This window comes from Aspergillus udagawae (genome assembly GCF_001078395.1).
Source record: "Aspergillus udagawae IFM 46973 DNA, scaffold_2, whole genome shotgun sequence".
Classification (NCBI taxonomy): Eukaryota; Fungi; Ascomycota; class Eurotiomycetes; order Eurotiales; family Aspergillaceae; genus Aspergillus; species Aspergillus udagawae.
In genome coordinates this window covers 1991188-2008667 of record NW_025091265.1, presented here as the reverse complement: position 1 = coordinate 2008667, position 17480 = coordinate 1991188, and the positions used below count along the sequence as shown (strand labels likewise).

Sequence of the window (17480 nt, the reverse complement as noted above, 5' to 3'; positions counted from 1 at the left end):
TGCTTTAGGCATGACTGTGATTACATAATGGCGCTTACCCTAGGTTACCCTACGGCACCCTAATTCTGGCCAACTCGCTCCGTTCCCTTCCAACATCCTCAGTTCAATGGGTACGTCGCACATCTACAGCAGTTACATCAAACGGACAGCATTCCTCATCAAGCCCATTCAAAAAGAGACCGTTTAATTCCTCATATCGCTCAATAGCACCTCTCGAGTGGCTTAGAGAAGCCTCCGCCCCACTGACCGCCTGGCATCGGATATGGCGCGTTCACGGTCGCGCTCAGCATTACCAACCCAGGGTGCTCTGGTCACTGGGAGCGTAAGAGAAAATGCACCACTGAAGCATGCCGTTCCGAACCCACCACAGCGACGAGTAACGAGAAGTCGAAGTCGCGAACTTGAGTCTACAGGTCGTTCTGATGACGCTGGTCCTGCGGGTGCGCCTGCGGATGGCGCCCGGAGGAGGTGGGGGCAAAACAAAGGCAGAATGAGTAAGTTGAGTGGCTCCCTAGCGTTTAAGCAGGGATTGTCAAATTATGTAGTTGTGTTTCCTACGGCATTCTTCCTCTCTATCCTGTGTATTGAATTATGAAGAAATCGGCACTTGATTGACCTTATTTGATCATTCAATTGGATGTTTTTAGCCTCGTCTTTTGACTGATTACGTGCACATGTCATTGTTTGTTAATGCCTTTATGCCTCCACTGTCCTTGTTCTTCTCTTCACATTACCACTATATCCTGAGTCATGACTCTTATTCGCCCTTTGAAAAACAGGCCTCGGTGTCGTTGCGGAAGAGCCGCCTTTCCATTCGCCTCACAAATCTATTCATCGCTATGCAAATCAAGTGATTCCGGAGTCGCTAGATGATACAGTGAACATCTCCGGTACTACCTTCCTGCCTGAAGAGCCGGACACCAATCTGGATCCGGATATGATGATGGAGACACTGCCAGACCTCGAGCGAGCAGCCAAGAATGTCTTGGACTATCTCGTCCCCAGCTCAGCGGATCCCGTCAGTATCGTCAACACAGCTAAGAGGCTCGCGGATCCGAATAGCACTCAAAGCAAACGACTCCGACACTCCGTGTCCAACCTGGCAGTTCAAGCAAAGTGGTTCGGTCCTCAGACGTACATTGACGTCAAGCATGTCAGTCAGCTACTCACATCGGCTCTGGAAAAGAAGAGCGTCCAATTAGGAAAACATTGGAGTGCAGATCCCGTTCTTCACCAGGCTAACTGTGCGCGTTTTGCACTTGAGGTGCTTCTGGCAAATGCTGGCACAGACTCTGCGAAACGAGCAATCAAGGACTTGGAAGACTTGTTTCCGTTGCCATTCATGAACGATCTCTCTGAGAGCCAGTATGAGAGAGCTATTGGCGAGAGCTCTCTTCGCAGAGACACTTTCGATCTCGCTCTAGAACTCCGCACGCAATCTCTGATACTGAAACTGGAAGAGGATCAGTATAAGCTCGATTTTCTTCCAGATGCTGCTATAAGGCAACATTTTTTCGATGTTGATGCTTTTGACGAAGATGATTTCGACAGCAGTGTTGCTCCACTGCTTGGTCTCAGCATTCGTAGATTCCAAGGCTCTGGAGATCTCCCGGAGCAGTACAGAGATGCAGTTTGTGATCGGTATAATGAAATGCTTGTCCTTATATCAGAAGCCGGAGATAACTCCTTTGATATTAAAGAGTTGAAAAGCGCTTACCGCTGGCAAAAATTCGTCCTGCGGGCTGTTCAATGGTTACGAAAGCGCATTCAGGAAATCGCCCAAGGGCTGCAAGGGCAGCAAAGTGTACAGACAGTGCACAAGGAGTTTTTCGCTGACCAAGACCGCATAGAGAGCGCAACTACTACCCCCCGTCCTAGTGTCGCTCCCGCCTTTGAAAAACGGGCACCAGTTCCAGCTGCTGCTGCTGCTGATGATGATGGTGGACAGCAAGAATTACCTCCATCTCGGGCTGAGGAGCGAATGCTGGGCGCTCCTAAAGAAGATCAACGAGCCCCAGTGTCAACTGCAGCAAGTAGGGAGCGACGGAAGTCTTCAAAACCGTTGGTACCCGATTACTTTTTGAGCTTGGCTCTCTTGCTGACCGCTTTCAAGGGCCTTCCTCAATCCCGTGTCAATTCAGCGTCTTATGCAGAGGCAGCAGCGCCGTCGCTTTTCGCGCGAGGCTTCAGAAACCCGGAGGCAGTCAGACATTGTTGCCCCAGTCATGCACGGCGGGAGCGCGCAGTCCGCCTCGGGTCTCCGTCGCCAGACTCTGCCCCCACCATCGCAATCGTTGCGCACGGCGCAGGGAGAGCCAGATGAGATAGCTGCCTCTCCGGAAGGTTCTCCAACTTTGCTACCTGAGGACCATTATCTCAGTGTCGATGATTCTCAGCTGAACATTGGCGATCATGTCGGTGCTGGACTTGAAAGATCGCATAGCCCTCCGGTCGTCAATAGGATCACCCGCGAGCATCATCAGGAGCCTGCTTATGGACATCGGCCTCGTACGCCGAGCGGATTGTCCTTTGTTCCGTCAAGCCAGGACATATTGCGAGCAGTGGAAGAAACCCAGAGTCCTACAGGGTCAGTCCAACGAGCACGGCTAGACAGACGCCAGGCTTTCATTGACCGTCAGGATAATGCGGAACGTGTTTCTCCAATTAGCCAGGAGGCAGACCTCCTCCTAAGTGCAGCCAGGAGACGTGACCAGCCACCGGCCTCGAGAAAGCGAGCACGTCAAGAATCTGAGGACGAAGATGCGAGCAGTGATGACTTTTCGGACTATGGTCGTGCGCTTGACCCTGGTCACAAGCGTCAAGAAAAGACAGAGCTGCAACGGAGAAAGCGCCAGAGGTTGGAGGAGGACCATGACGAGTCCGCTTCACAGTTACAGCAGGGTCTGCAGGCGAGTACCCAAAATAGGGAAGTGCAAGGTCAATCGGAAGTCGTCCGCCGGCTTGAAACTCCACCCCAAACTCAGCGATCACCGTCAAGACAATGGGCCAAGACGAGCGATTTTGGTTCGAGTAGAACATTTACACCGTCTCAGTCCAAAGGCAGACAGCGCTGGACGCCAGCCGAAGATGCCCGGCTGATCCGATTAATTGGGGAGCACGGTTGTAAATGGGCAACGATCATGCGCCAGAATGACGCACAGGCAGCGGAAGATGGCGAGGTTCAGATTCAAGGACGCGATCAAGTACAGCTCAAGGATCGGGCCCGGAACCTCAAAATCGCTTTTCTTAGGTATGTCCCAGTTTGTCACTTGAATTTTCTTTTCTCCCTCGCCTTTTTCATGCAGACGGGCTTGCCTTAGGTATTTCGGGAATTTCCACTAACACACAATACAGGGATGAACTTCCGCTTCCCAAGAACTTTGAAGCAGTAACTATGAAAGCTAGTGATTACGCCATGCTGGAGAAGCGAGGCATCAAGGTACCAAAACCTTAGCGATGATCGGCAGATCCATGAAACGATAGTCCATCTACACCATCCCTTGTGGTCCGCCTGCTTGAGTTAGCGTTTTGGTTTATCTATTTGGGTGATGTTGGCTTTATGATACCCTTGAATCCTAATTATTGCCTATTGGTTAGAACTTCTTTGTTATTTATAATGCCTTTTTTTTTTTTTTTTTTTTTTTTTTTTTTTTTTTTTTTTTTAAAAAAAAAAAAAAAAAAAAAAAATAAAATATATTAACCATGCGTCGTTGACGACTGTAGATTGAATGGTGGATTCCCAGAACACCACCTCGCAAAATCTAGCGAACGACGTCCAGCATCAAATCGACCAGCGATTAAGACAGGGCTTTGCAGGATGCAGCACAACCGGCTTCCTGCCTTTAGATTTGTACCCAAACTAGCCCTTGGCCCAAAGTAGATCAAGTATATCCAGTAGTCGCATCCGCTCAGTAAGCAGTAATATTCCAAAACCATCTCACATATTAACAATTCAACAGGATATTTGTTCATTCGTGGAGGCGGAGCATCGTAGAGTGGGTATCACTTTAGAACCAAGACATAACCAATGGGAGGAAAATCATCCCCATAACCGACCCAGCGGCCCCCACCGAGCGACTCAAGGTCGCAGCGGACCCAGCGCTACCGGAGGGCGAAGCCGACGGTGTGCTGGATGAGGCCGATGCAGAGGCAGAAGAAGCGCCTGCCGACTTTGACGCAGCAGCGACTGCAGACGAGGACGCAGTGCCAGAGGACACGCCATGCGCCACACCAGGGTGCTGCGTGAAGGTGGCCGAGGGTGCTGTCAGGATCTCAGCTGGGATGGTGGCAGTGGGATTGGCGCTGTCCTTGGTGATGGTAGCCACAAGAGTCGGGTTGACTGTCAGCGAGGTCGAAGAGGAATCGTCGCCGTCCTCCTTGAGGAGACGGGTGTCATACATGACTGTCCAGCTTTTGGAGCCGCCACCTGTTCGCGCACACGTCAGCTCTCTGCTTGGTTGCTTGGTCTGCAAAGCAACGGTGTTTATATGCACGTACAGTTTTTATTTGGATATCCAGGACACGGAATATCGCATTTGTCGTTCGACACCTTGGCGGAAGAGGGAGGGAGACTGCTGCCGCAGTAACAGTCGGTTCCCTGGATGGCAAGGACGGCGTTCTTCTCGCACTTTTCCTCGCAAAAGCCGCCGGACATGAACGGAGAGGAGCCGGCCAGGGTCAGATCTCCGGGGCTGCTGTAGCATGCTGATGAATCCTTCACTGCGAGGACATGGGGTGTGAGGGACATAAGCGAGAGGAATGCGAGGTTGAGGATCTTTGGATACATTTCGGTCGTGGGGTAGGAAAGAGTGACTGTTTTAATTGCTCGCGGACGGTAATTCACAAAGTGAAACGATCAAATAGAAGATCAAGGCTGGGGAAAAAAAAAAGAAAAAAAAAGCGAGTGAGTTAATCAATGATCTTAAACATGTAGAGGGACAGCAGGGAGCCCTTTTTCTTAAATAGGACCCATCGCTAAATTTAAGATGGGGGCTGTCAGCGTCAGGTTTCAATTTCTCCAGGTAACTATGGAGTAGCTGTCTGACTGTCGAGGCAAATTGTCAGTAGACTGAAACCGCATCAGAATGCTGATCCGAGGATCCCGCTATTTCTCCAGGTTCCCAAAAGAGTTCATTGGTTTGATCAGCAGTTCCCAAACCCCTCGGAGTGACATCTGTGGCAGGGAGTTTCGACGATCCCTTGCACTCCCGAGGCACCATTTCTGTTTTATCACGATCGCTTAAGGCTGCTCGGCCTTTCCGCCGCAGTCAGGATTTTAGCATTGATGAATTTCACTAGTTTGTGGTTCTATTTCCCCTTGGTGATGTCAAGGATCAACATACTATTGTTTTCTGAGACGACTACCCGTCTACTCACGGAGCAATCCAGTATTGTCCGTTGACAGTCCCCAGGTTTCTTGCTCTTTTCAGGTGGTGTTACAGATTGCAACAGCTTCGGGGTTTTCATCAGCCTGGTCAGGCTCGTGGAATTTTAGTCTGACGGAAGATCTGAGATAAGTCATAGTTAGGTCACTCGCTTTGATTTTGCTCTTGACGGGTCCTTTGCCGACATTCGCCAGAGCCTCGAGATGCCCAAGAATAAAGATGGGACAACTGTATCGTCACGAGACGGCACCTGACCCTGGTCAACAAAGGAAATCAACTCTGCTGGTTTTTCTTCCATCCATCCATCTGCCGCTTATTCACCGCTCAACTAATTGTGCTCATCGATCCAATGCCTCGTGATGATAGAATTGTCGTAGCGATATTTGCCAATAATAAAAACCCCAGCCTGTAAGCTCAAGAGGCAAAGATCTCCCAGGCCAACGATACGCAAGCCATCATGATGGTCCATGCGACGATTATACCGTCTGGGAGGCATACAGTTGACTCAATCTATGGTGAACCCTTCGAAGCATAGCTTCTGGTCTCGCTCCAAGTTGCAGCCGTGCATTATTAACGAGGGGGAATCTCTGTCTCCTGCCTGGACCTGGCAGTAGTTCGCAATCTCACCAATCTGTCTACTACCTTGGGGCTCATGAAGTGAGGTTGAGTTTGATAATTTCTAAACATGGCGGTGAGTCAAAATCTCCTGGACAGTTGACATCCTAGACTTCTCCGTTCATCGCTCAATCAGATCATTTTCACTAGAGATTCATCATCTCAAACCAACCGCTTATGACCTTCCCGATCGGGCAAAGCGATCCTTTGGCGCGCGGACTGACCCGCCATTATCTATACTGGCCTGCGAAATAGACGTCTCACACTGGTGAAAATGCGAAGTGACGGAAGTGCATGCGGAGAAGGAGATCGCACTGATAACAGGTGCGGAGTGCGGACTTGCAGCCAGAGATAGGATAAATCTCTTAAACAACGCTGTTCTGGCTTTCTCTCCTTTCCAGTGCAACTGTGCGATTTACACACAAATCTGGCCCCGGAAAATCGAAGAAAATGCGGTGGTTCACCCACGTCGTCCCGGCCGTCATATGGTTCGGAATACCCTCGGCTATGTCACTCAGTATTCCTTCTCCGCAGCAGATCCTCAAGTCCTGGTCTGGCACCAACAACATCTGCCCTCTGGCACCCAAGGTCGAAGTGCCTGAAGATGGTCTGCTTTCTGCGCTTCGATATGTCCAGGATGAGGCCATTCGGCTGCAGCAGGTTGGCCGTCTCTCAAGGGCCGTCCAGATTCCCACCACGGTGAATGACTACATGACGGACCCGTTTGACGAGGGGTTCGCTCCCTTTGTTGACTTCCAAGCGCTCTTGGAATCGCTATTTCCTCTGACGTATGCATTTCTCTCCTGATTAAATAGAAGGAGGGGCTGCTAAAATGATATGTTCAGTCATTCGTATGCCTACGTGGATCATATCAACAGACTCGGCCTGCTCTACACCCTCAATGGCACTGACGACTCACTTAAACCGATCCTGTTCATGGCTCACCAAGACGTTGTACCAATCAATGATCCTTCCGACTGGACTTATCCACCCTTTGCCGGCCACTTCGATGGCGAATGGCTCTGGGGCCGAGGAGCTAGCGACTGCAAGAACGTCTTGATTGGCCTCCTGTCCGTCATCGAAGACCTGCTCCAGCAGAACTGGCAGCCGACACGCACCATTGTTCTCGCCTTCGGGTTTGACGAGGAATCTCATGGCTTCCTCGGTGCTGGCTCGCTCGCCTCTGCCCTAGAAGAAAAGTACGGCCCACACAGCTTCGAGTTCATCCTGGACGAGGGCGGCATGGGGCTCGAGAGTCTGGGCGATGATGTTGTTTACGCGCTCCCTGGCGTAGGAGAGAAAGGCAGTATAGATATTGTGCTCTCTCTCGACGTCGCCGGCGGCCACAGCTCCATCCCGCCTCCTCACACGGGGATCGGCATCATGGCTGAGATCATCTACGAGCTCGAGCGACAGGACCTATTCGTCCCTGTCCTTACCGACGACCACCCGTCCCGCCGGATGCTCGAATGCCAGGCTCGCTATTCCCCCAACCACGTCGAGCCCTGGCTCGCCTCCGGCCTTCAGTCGTCTGACCACGTCGCGCTAGCCGAGAAACTCGCATCCTCCCGCGGCGACGCCTTCCGATACATCCTGCAAACCTCGCAGGCCGCCGACATCTTCAACGGCGGCATCAAATCCAACGCTCTGCCCGAGAAGATCTCCGCGCTCGTCAACTATCGCATTGCCCTCCATCAAACCCCAGAACTCATCAAGCAGCGCGCCATCGACATCATCGCCCCCATCGCCGACAAGCACAATCTGTCGTGGACTGCATTTCCAGAAACAGCCGCCACCGCCGATAAACCAGCCGTCAATAATCGTCTGACCTTGTCGACTCTCACCACGCCTCTTGTCCCTGCTCCCGTGAGTCCTACCAACATCGACACCGACGCTGTCTGGGCTCGGTTCGCGGGTGTCGCGCGCACCTCCTTCGAGTCCGTCCCCAGCTTGAAGGGCAAGACGGTGGTGGTCAGCGGCGACATCATGACGGGAAACACCGACACCAGATTCTACTGGGCCCTGTCGCGGAACATCTACCGCTGGAGTCCGTCTCGCAGGGGCGGTAGCCTGAACATCCATACGGTCGACGAGCGAGTCGCTATCGACGTGCACCTCGAGGCAATGGTTCTGTATTACAGTATGTAGATCTCCCTAACGACAATGCTTATCCGTACTGACTTTTATAGACCTTATCCGTTCTTTTGACGCTTGGAATGACTCGATTGGAGCGTCCCACGATCTCTGAAATTATCCCTCGCCGATGCGTCTTGTAGCCATGCCATTCGATCTATAAATCGTGGTTATATTCAATTTGGTGAGCCAATTGGACGACAAGACGACAGAAGGATAGAATGCATCCTATGCAGATAAAATGAGGCATTCGTCATCACCTCGATGCCAGTAATCGCTCATCAATGCGGGATCTACTTCTTATTTGCAAGCGGCTCCCAGGAAGTAATAGCGAATCAGGTAGCATTTGTGATCTTGTGGCTGCCATGCATAACAGGCTATGTACGTGCACCTTGAACTTGGCTGTGCTAAATATCAAGCAGCGGCCTTCAGCGACATATACTTGGTCTAAAGATGGTATAATAATAGACATATCCAAGCCATATCCAAGAATTCATACAGAAGAATAATCAGCTTGTGTCTCAGCCGAATGACCAGCTAAACGCCAAGCACGATCTAGGGGGTTACCAATGCTTATCGAAGACCCTGCTCCAGAAGTAGTAAGGCGAAAGCACCGCCCATCACGGGTCGCGCAACGAAGGCGATTCCGGGGTAACTGAGATGTCAGCAGCGCTCGCAATCGGTACATCAAGAAGAAAAACTTACTCCCCGCTAACAGTATCATAGAGGTCAGTAAGAGCGCGGTTTGTAGGTGTTTGATTGATCCAATTCGCAAGCAACTCAATGAACATGTCCCTAGTACTCGTCGAGGCAACCGCTGCTGCGAACATTTCCCAATCACCTACGAGGCTCAGGTCAGCTCATTGAATATTCTCTCAAATGCAGAATCCCATTGAATGCGTAAACAAAGGTATACGAAAGGACAGAAATTCACCTTTAGTATACTGGTGTCGGGTGTCCAGCGGCACTCCATACTTATTCTTCACTGTTGGGTAGAACTTGCTCTGCATATCATAAACAGATTGGGGCACCAGGTTCAAGCCCAGCTCACGGTCGGTGTAAAGGTTGTACAGGAGACCTGTTATCGATCAGCTACGAATACCGCTGAATGGAAGTAGGGAAACTAAAACCGACCATGAGAATCATTTGAGCCGTAAGACAACGTGGTATGTGGAAGATCCGCCTCATGAGCAATACCCAGTACTTGCCACCTATCGATATAATCGTGGGCGATAGCAGAACGATTGGTAGCTGCGTCAGCGTGGTCGGTGAGCTTGCTAATGGTCGCCATGGCCTCAATACCAATAATCCCCTTCAAAGCCAGGTTGGTTTGGTTGCTATAGAGAAATTTAAGAGCACGTCAATGTTTCAATCCTGGGTCAGTACTTACGCCAAAGGGCCAGCAAAGTCGTCCGTCGATATCTGATTCGCCGGGTAGATAGCTTCGTCGACCAGATATGATGTCCATTGCTCCAACAATGCGTAGTGTTCGCTCAGATAACCCGAGTTGGATGACTTGAGTGCGTACGCCAGAGCCATGATTATCATATTTCCACATTCTTCGAGCGGCATTGGTTCATCATTGCCTTCAGGGTGGCCAGTGGCGTTGGGATAATGGCTTCCAATGTCATGCATCGCATAAGCGTTAGGGTATTGCCCGGATTTCTGGATTTCAAAATTGGGCTTCAGAAGAAGCTCGAGCAGCTCTGGATTGGTGTACAGGAATACTGGATGAGCAGGGAAAATGACGTCCACAGTATTCATATTGCCGTTGGAAGATATCTCCTTCATAAAGAGATATGGATTTTGCGGCGTGCCGCACAACTGGGTTGCAGCAAAGGCTTGACGAGCACTGAGAGATGTAATAGTCAAATAGTCTTGACCAGCCGCTGCTATGGAGTCCCGCGCAATCTTCTCGTCCAATGCCGAAGAGAGCTCGTTTGCTGTTGAATAGTCGTAATGGAAGAACTCCAGCTGGAACATAGCAAAGGTTAGACAATTAGCAGCAGAGGTATATATCAGATGGCAAGAGCGCTCACAGCAGCCAAGTCGTCGTCAAAATAGCTTGTCCACAAGGAGGGCTCTGCCCGAATGCCATCGGGGCTGCTGTATTGGATCGCTTCAGTTTGAGCAAGCCCAATAGTGAAGCGTGTATCGACTGAGGACGATGTAACCGAACCCAGGTCAATTGCAAACCCGAAAACCGGCCAATTTGTGGAGATGGCTCGATAATTTGAGTCTTTCGAGTTACCCAAGGTTCCATTAGCGGCGAATGCACCCCGAACAGCAACATCAGCCCCCGACTGGTGCGTCACTTTCTCGCTATCCTCAGTTGCCCAGTACCAGTTACCCCATTCCCCTTGATCTCTGACTTCCGAGAAAAGCAGTTGGGTCTGACGGTAGACCTTGTGATAAGCAACCCCGTGGCTTGTGACACCATACTCCCACTCCGCAACAGCAGTGCGGTCTCCAGACACCCATTCTAGGCGTTCATCAGGACAAGGGAAGCTTGCAGATCCGAGTTTTGAATATAGACTCACCGGCAGAAATGTCAGAGTAGAGCTGTACGTCGTGAGAATGGCCGTCAGATGACGAAACTTCGACGTGAACATAGGAGAATGTCAATGACTGCCTTCGTAGATCATTCGGCGTTATGGGAGACAAAAAAGTGACTTTCATCTCCACAGCATCTCCCACATGAAATGTGAAGATGCTCTTTGTCGAGGTGTATTCATATGCAGTCTGGTTGGCAGTTGTCGTTCCAGGCAAACCCATCCATGTGTACACAGCACCGTCGACACGGATTAGCCCAGCCCAGCCATTGATCTGGCCCCTGTAGTTTCTTGTCAGAAAGGTGCGTACATGTTTAGTGACAGATGCTTACTCCCAAAAAGTTGGCCATTCGCCGGCCAAATAGCCACCGTTACCTCCATCACTTCCTGCAGAAAGCCAGGTGCTCAAGTAAGGAGACTTTACTGCCAAGGGCAGCGCAGGAGGTCGTGCAGGAGAAAAAGTTGACACCGCTCCTGCTAGAGAAACCAGGAAGGCGATTAACACGCCAAGAGGAAACAGCTGCATGGTGATAATGTTTACCGGACGATCAAGCAGGGCTCATGGAAGATTTTATGAGGACTCTGGTCTGGAAGCTAAACAACAGATCAGCGATTCTGCCACGATAAGCAAAACTGCCAATTGAGAATGTCTACTGGAATTCTAGGGGCGGTTTTATAGCTGGGCAAGATCGACATACCCGACGTAAGGAACAACCCTGCCACGGAGAAACTCAGGAGTGACTAGAGATCAGTCAGTCGAGCCACGGTCTAGAAGAAATTGAGGAATGGAAACACGCATGATAGAAAACTTCCCAAAAGTCGTCTGACCTGTTATTGTCCGCATGGAGAGACACATGGACCTCCTACTCATAGGGCCAAGGGAAGGACATGAAGGTACAAGGGCAGGGGGAGGGGCAAGTATGTGGGGGATGATCGGACTGTTTACCATGCAATGTGCAGACAATTAATCTTTCATTCCTCTGTCGCTGTTCCCCCTCTCCGTTCTCGGCCAATGTGCTTGCTGAGGTATTGGCCGTCTGTAGGCTGATAGCGATCTGATGAAGCCAAAGGTGCATGCACTAAGCTTAGATAGCGCTTGTTCAGGAGATCCACCTGAGCATAGGGTAGCAAGTCTAACGGGACTAAGTATGAGTCCAATTGAGCCCAAATGGCCCATCGTGAGTCAGAAGATGCTTACCAACTTGAATGGGAGGAGTAACGACAGGCACTGTCAGTCAACACAGGATGGAGATAGGGATAGGTCAAATCAAGAGAGTGACATTGGTCGGAGTTGGTAATATAAGAGCTAAGGGTGACTAGTCGGAGTGCGCAAATACAAGAAAAGAGGAGACAAGTGAGGAAAAAGAGGAAGACTGCAGAGGATGTTGAGACGAAGACAACAAGACAAGACGGGAAATTGCACAACAAATCCCAAATGGGAAAGTGACATGCAACAGCGCAGTGCACTGGCTTCAGATCCACCACCACCGCCATTATCCTCGCATAAACCATACGACTCGAAGTTGTCGAAGCATAGATTGCACCGCCTACAGCCATTTGCAGAGGAGTTATCATCTCCGAATTTGCAAATTGCCAGTGTGACCGAGATTTGTGATACCATCATGTGAGAGGCCAGGAACATCGGTGGTAGGGAGCGAGGTCAGATTGATGGATACAGTGTCGCTGTGACCGTATTTTTCCCTGCTGCAGGTTCCCATGGCCTCCACTCAACATGGGAAAAGAGGCTCATCACTCAAGGTTAAAAAAATCTTGGACAAGGCACAAGCCAACCGTCAGCCCTCAAGAAATTGATATGTAGTGTGGGGTGGTCCCGCAAGATCGCCAGACCGCAAGTCCTAAGTATCGTTACATTGCTAGTTTTCTTAGTCTACTTTAATTGATCCCTCCTCCGAAAGTGATCAGATGCCCTCAACCTCTGCCGCTTTCACAAGACTACTGCCCGCATTTTGTTTACATGGAATTTGCCGAGTGCCGACTACTCGGTCAAGTACCGTGACTGCGGAGAAGGACCCTCAGAGCTGAGCAGATGATAAATAGATATCTGGACCTAAGGGAGGTTCCACAGCAGCGTGGAGAAGTCCTATTCGACGCAGGTACTGACTGATTCTGTGCCCCAATACCCCTTACATTGTCCAAGGAGACTATCAGTAAATACCACCTTATGTATCTCAAAACTCCACCACTAAGCCCACCCTGGTCAAAACACAAACCCGCAGATTCCTGGCTTGAGAATTCAGTTCAATACTTACATCGCCCTACCGTCGGAATCTCTGTGCAGGACTACTGGTATCTCTCTTCTGATTGACCACACACCGCAAAGATACCTCGTCTGCATTCATCGCGGAGCCTTCGCTATGCTATTAGGATGAGAGTGAGACTCTACCTATTAAGGATCATGGAATGAGTGCTTATTTGAATTGCAGACTTAATCTGTGCATATTAGATACTAATATTTCAGGTACTTGTCCTTTTTCGAAGGCGAAAATTCACCTGCGGTAATCCCTCTAGGGATTTGGGAACTGGCCTCCTAGTTAGTTAAGGCTTAACGCTTAGTTTGACTAATCCACTAGGCCTAACTAACTAGTTAGTCGTCGCTTTCAGGATGTTTACAGTAAGGTACTTAAGTGTGCCCCTGTCAAGCATGCATCAACCCCTGGAGAAGAGATTCCTCTGTTTATTTTGTTTGATCCATAAATCAAAACAACGCCAAGAGGATATAACACCATTCCCGTGTCGTAAAACCAAGCAACTCATGACGCATAACTCATAACCCGAAATCGTTAAGCATGATAGAAACATCACCCCCGGCCAGTAAGAGTCTTCGAGCTGCGCGCCAACTCAATACAGAACTCGCCCCATTCGCTTCCTCCGGGCGACGGCAGGATCTCCTCGGCAATCGCCTCCTCAAGACGCTCCCCATAACGCCGACGATACTCGTTCTTAACCTGTTCCAGGTGCCGTGGCTCCCAGTGCAAGCGCACCAACCGGGAGATTAGAAGTTCGGAGCGCTCCTTGCCCGAACGAGTCTCCCTGAGAGCTTGGTGCAACAGCAGAGCATCGCGCATGGGTCGGTTGATAGCCCCGTTGAGAATATGCGCGAGTGTTTCACCCTGTCATCAATCCAGTTAGAAGAAGATCATGAGATACTCGGAGAATTAAGAGTGGAGATACGTACCACAAGATTCTGTGACTTGGCAATCATCGCACGGGCAAAGTTCTGGTTGTAGATCTTCTCATAAGCGCGGAGCACCTCCCGCAAATGTGCGTCGCTCCGTCGTACAATAATGTAGATCATTGCGGTCTCGCCCCCGTGCCGTGACATCAGCGCCCCGTACAAGTCCCGAACATCGCGCTGGACCAGATCGGGATCGATGGTCTCACGCTCGCTCTGCCGGGTTTCCTCAAGGGCAAGCAGCACCGCAACTCGAAACTTGTCTGCCTTGAGTTCCGCCTTCATGCACTTTTCCAGGCTGTCCAAGTACCTTGAGTCACGAAAACATTCCTTGATCTCACGGATGTCGCTATTGCTACGCCCCATCAGAGACTCGATGAGGAGTTCTCGCCGCGAGGTGCTAGACTGATAGTAGCAATTGGCCCAGTACGCTTCCGACTCCCAGCGGCCCAGGGCGGTTGCGTAGCATACTTTTCCAAACGCACTGTTGCCCAGCTTCAGTCGGATATGTTTCGCCATATTGATGCCTTTGCCCTGTAGCTTCACGTGACTCTTGTATTCCTTGCGCAAGTCTAGCATTTCCTCGCTGGATAGGTGAGGCAGCACACGAATGAGAGCCTTGGTATCAATATTGATGGTGTGCGACAAAGCCTCCTGCATGGTAATTGCGTCCGGCACGGGGTCATAAAATGTGACCTTCTTCCGGACACTGCCGGGTGAGATCAGTACCACTGCCTGGTCTTGAGATTCATGTCGGCCGTGACGAACCCGGCTGCTGTCACGTTTAGCGCTTCCGGGCTTCAGCTCTTTGCGATCCCTTTCGTCCTTGGACTTCTTTCGCGAGTGTTTCCTCCTCCCGTCCGCGTCTGAGCTTCCGTCAAGTGGTTCAAAGTCAGAGATGTCGTCGTCGAACCTGGACGGGACCACAATCGGAGACGGCATAGGAGATATGGATTGATATGTGCCCTTATAAGGCTCTAGCATGGGGCTTGCAGGTCGAAGATCTGGGTCAGCACCCGCGACTGAAAGGTTGTTCGCAGAGGAGACAGAATGACTGGCAGAGCGGCCAGTGGTCCGATTCCCGGGCGTTATCTCGATAAATCGCTGTTCATTCTCCGGCCGAGTGGTCGCGGCTGGCTTCTGAAATTGGGGGACTGCGGAGTATTTGGCCCTAGTTGGTTGGGATTCGGCTGTCGGCGCTGCACTCGGTTTGGAGAACTGGGGTGTCGTAGAATACTTGTACGGCACTGCACCATTCTTGGGGCCATATTTCACATTTGGATCGACATGGGCGTATTGAAAAGGCGCAGGATTAGCGTACGCTGGATGCGTATTTGCATCGCTTGATAAAGCGCGCTGATGGGTCGGAGAGCTGACGGCCGGAGCGTAAGCATTGGAGACGGAAAGCGGACGATTGTTGGGAGGCGCGTATGGATTCTGATGCCCTATATTCGCATATTGAGGCATTGAAAAGCCGGGAGCAGTAGGTGCACCAGTCATCTCAGGGTAGGTCGACACAGGTTGCGGAAATGCTCCTGGGATCGATTGCGTCTCGGCCTGTGATGATGGCGGCACGAACCCCGGTCGTTCGCACTCTGGGATGGGGGCCCAATTTGACTGCGGCGCAGATGACGTCGAATGATAGTTAGGCTGGTGTTGGCCATACTGTGATGGCATGGCATACTGGAACTGTCCGGTTCTGGCATAGCTGGGATGATGGCCGGGAATGTCCTCATCTGAAGCATGACGGGAACGAGACGAATCCTGCTTGAAAGGGGGAGCGCCATTGAGCGCCCCAGACATAACTGGACCATCTACATGAGGCGAGGGCGCACGCGCTGGCTTTCTATATCCGTAAAAATCACGCTCCAGATCGCTAGGGACATCGCCATAGGCCAGCGCCTCATCGTCCGTGTCCGAGTAAGAGTCATCCGAGGGACTATCGTACCTCACTGGTCGAAGGTTCGGCGAGCGCGGATAGCTTCTGTCATCGCGCTTTGCAGACTTGCTTTCCCCCGCGTCCGATTGGTAGTAGTGGTCGCGACGTCGTTCGCTGCGCAGATATTTGTCTTTGCGATCATCCCGTTCTGACGCCGAGTCTGAGACATCGTATCGAGAACGGCTTTGATGACTAGCGATTGAAGTGTTGCTGTCTCGGGGGCCCCGGGATCTCGACCGTAGATGGTCGTCCCTCGCATCGGTAACGAGATACTTTCTCTCCGATGACCTCGCAGCGTCGGGAGCGGTAGAGGGCTGTCGGCTGTCGCGAGATTTGGAACGATCGCGGATGCGCCCGCTCGGAGACTTGGAACGGCCACGCGACCGTGGGTCATTGACCTGCAGGGACATGGTTTCGAGCGACACTGCGAGAACCCAATTATAACCGCAGGACAACCAGAAGCTCAAAGGGTATAGAATAGCAACCGAACAGGGAATAATGAAGCAATGAGGTGGAAGTGTAGGCAAAAAGGATTGAAAGAGTCAAGACCTACAAAGCAGCGAAAGGAGAGTAAGCAGATTAGAGATGTGAGGTGACAAAGAGAAAACAGAATAAAGATCGGTAAGAGACTCAGAGTTCATAAGCGACTCGAGCGAACCGCTTTCTTTTTGTTACTGGCCCGAGGCTGAATTCTACCGTGATCATCGGCGGTCGCGCCAAAGTCCAGCTGAACAGGTTGAAACTAAGAATGGGAGGATAAGGAATCACTCGCAAGAGCTCAAGGTGTCTCGTCCCGCACTGGAATTCGCGGGGCTGGTCACAATTGCGATAAGCATGCTCTGGGTTGGAAGGTCAAGAAAAGAGAAGAACATCCAAAATTTCTTTCCCGATTCCAGTACCTCAATCATGCCTAAGAAAGATCTCTACGAGCTCATCTTGCGCTGCATGTAAGTTGAGCCGCACTCTTTGCTGAAGCTCAGCTGTACTTCTTTCTTCTGATGAAGGCGCCAGGATGTGTGCAGTATGCAGTTGAAAATAAAGGATGCCCCTCCAGCTGCAACGAATCAAAGTCATCTCCAAATCATTCAGCCCATAGTGCACGCCAATGACAGTGCCAGGAAATGGCCCACAGTTGGACTGAGTCAAACGACCCCTCTTGCAGTCTAGTGCCTCGTATGATTCGTATCTACCTAGTGTACCGATCTTACCTGCTCAAGGAAGACTGATTGGTCTACGACAGGCGATGGAGCTTTTTCCCAGCCTTGCCATTCACGCAGTACCTACCGTCAGTAGTGCGAAATACTCCGTATTAGTAGTAAGTGAAATGTCTCAGCTTGAAGCCGAGAACATCAAGTTGATGAATATCACACTTCATCTGAAGACGAAGCCAGGGCCTACTACTGAGGATGGGCAAGCATCGTGAGTCTATAGAAGGGAGACAAAGAATAACAGATCAGCTAGCCAAACGTTATGATTGTCATTTTTCAAAGGAAAAATGGTGTGGAGAAGAGAAACTAGTTCTGATTCAAAGGGGAATCGGAAATACACCGTCTGGGAGGATTAACAACCAGATCTGGAAAGAAAAGAAACAAGCATGATGGCGCCATATGCTCGTGGTATTCGGTACACCGCTCGTATTCGGAATCACAAGGTACCAGGTCATC

General features: G+C 50.8%; 6 protein-coding genes across 6 annotated transcripts; 2 read left to right on the top strand and 4 right to left on the bottom strand.

The window, feature by feature from the left end:
- Positions 1–262: 262 nt before the first annotated feature.
- Positions 263–3454, top strand: Aud_003017 (telomere repeat binding factor family protein; the record flags this gene model as incomplete). The annotated part of the gene is made up of 4 exons (XM_043287974.1): positions 263–494; positions 780–2061; positions 2114–3250; positions 3355–3454. 4 exons carry the CDS (start codon positions 263–265, stop codon positions 3452–3454), a joined length of 2751 nt encoding a protein of 916 aa, XP_043143909.1.
- Positions 3455–4007: 553 nt separating this feature from the next.
- On the bottom strand, positions 4008–4786 carry Aud_003016 (WSC domain-containing protein; the record flags this gene model as incomplete). The annotated part of the gene is made up of 2 exons (XM_043287973.1): positions 4008–4426; positions 4498–4786. 2 exons carry the CDS (start codon positions 4784–4786, stop codon positions 4008–4010), a joined length of 708 nt encoding a protein of 235 aa, XP_043143908.1.
- A 1663-nt stretch (positions 4787–6449) lies between these two features.
- cps1 (Gly-Xaa carboxypeptidase) lies at positions 6450–8247 on the top strand (the record flags this gene model as incomplete). The annotated part of the gene is made up of 3 exons (XM_043287972.1): positions 6450–6787; positions 6845–8139; positions 8189–8247. The coding sequence occupies 3 exons, from the start codon at positions 6450–6452 to the stop codon at positions 8245–8247; spliced, it is 1692 nt and encodes a 563-aa protein (XP_043143907.1).
- Positions 8248–8833: 586 nt separating this feature from the next.
- Positions 8834–10115, bottom strand: Aud_003014 (uncharacterized protein; the record flags this gene model as incomplete). Its single annotated transcript, XM_043287971.1, has 4 exons — positions 8834–8973; positions 9067–9210; positions 9267–9469; positions 9523–10115. The coding sequence occupies 4 exons, from the start codon at positions 10113–10115 to the stop codon at positions 8834–8836; spliced, it is 1080 nt and encodes a 359-aa protein (XP_043143906.1).
- A 35-nt stretch (positions 10116–10150) lies between these two features.
- Positions 10151–11210, bottom strand: Aud_003013 (DUF5127 domain-containing protein; the record flags this gene model as incomplete). The annotated part of the gene is made up of 3 exons (XM_043287970.1): positions 10151–10614; positions 10673–10965; positions 11017–11210. 3 exons carry the CDS (start codon positions 11208–11210, stop codon positions 10151–10153), a joined length of 951 nt encoding a protein of 316 aa, XP_043143905.1.
- A 2293-nt stretch (positions 11211–13503) lies between these two features.
- Positions 13504–16226, bottom strand: anxc4 (annexin ANXC4; the record flags this gene model as incomplete). The annotated part of the gene is made up of 2 exons (XM_043287969.1): positions 13504–13815; positions 13881–16226. The coding sequence occupies 2 exons, from the start codon at positions 16224–16226 to the stop codon at positions 13504–13506; spliced, it is 2658 nt and encodes an 885-aa protein (XP_043143904.1).
- Positions 16227–17480: the final 1254 nt, after the last annotated feature.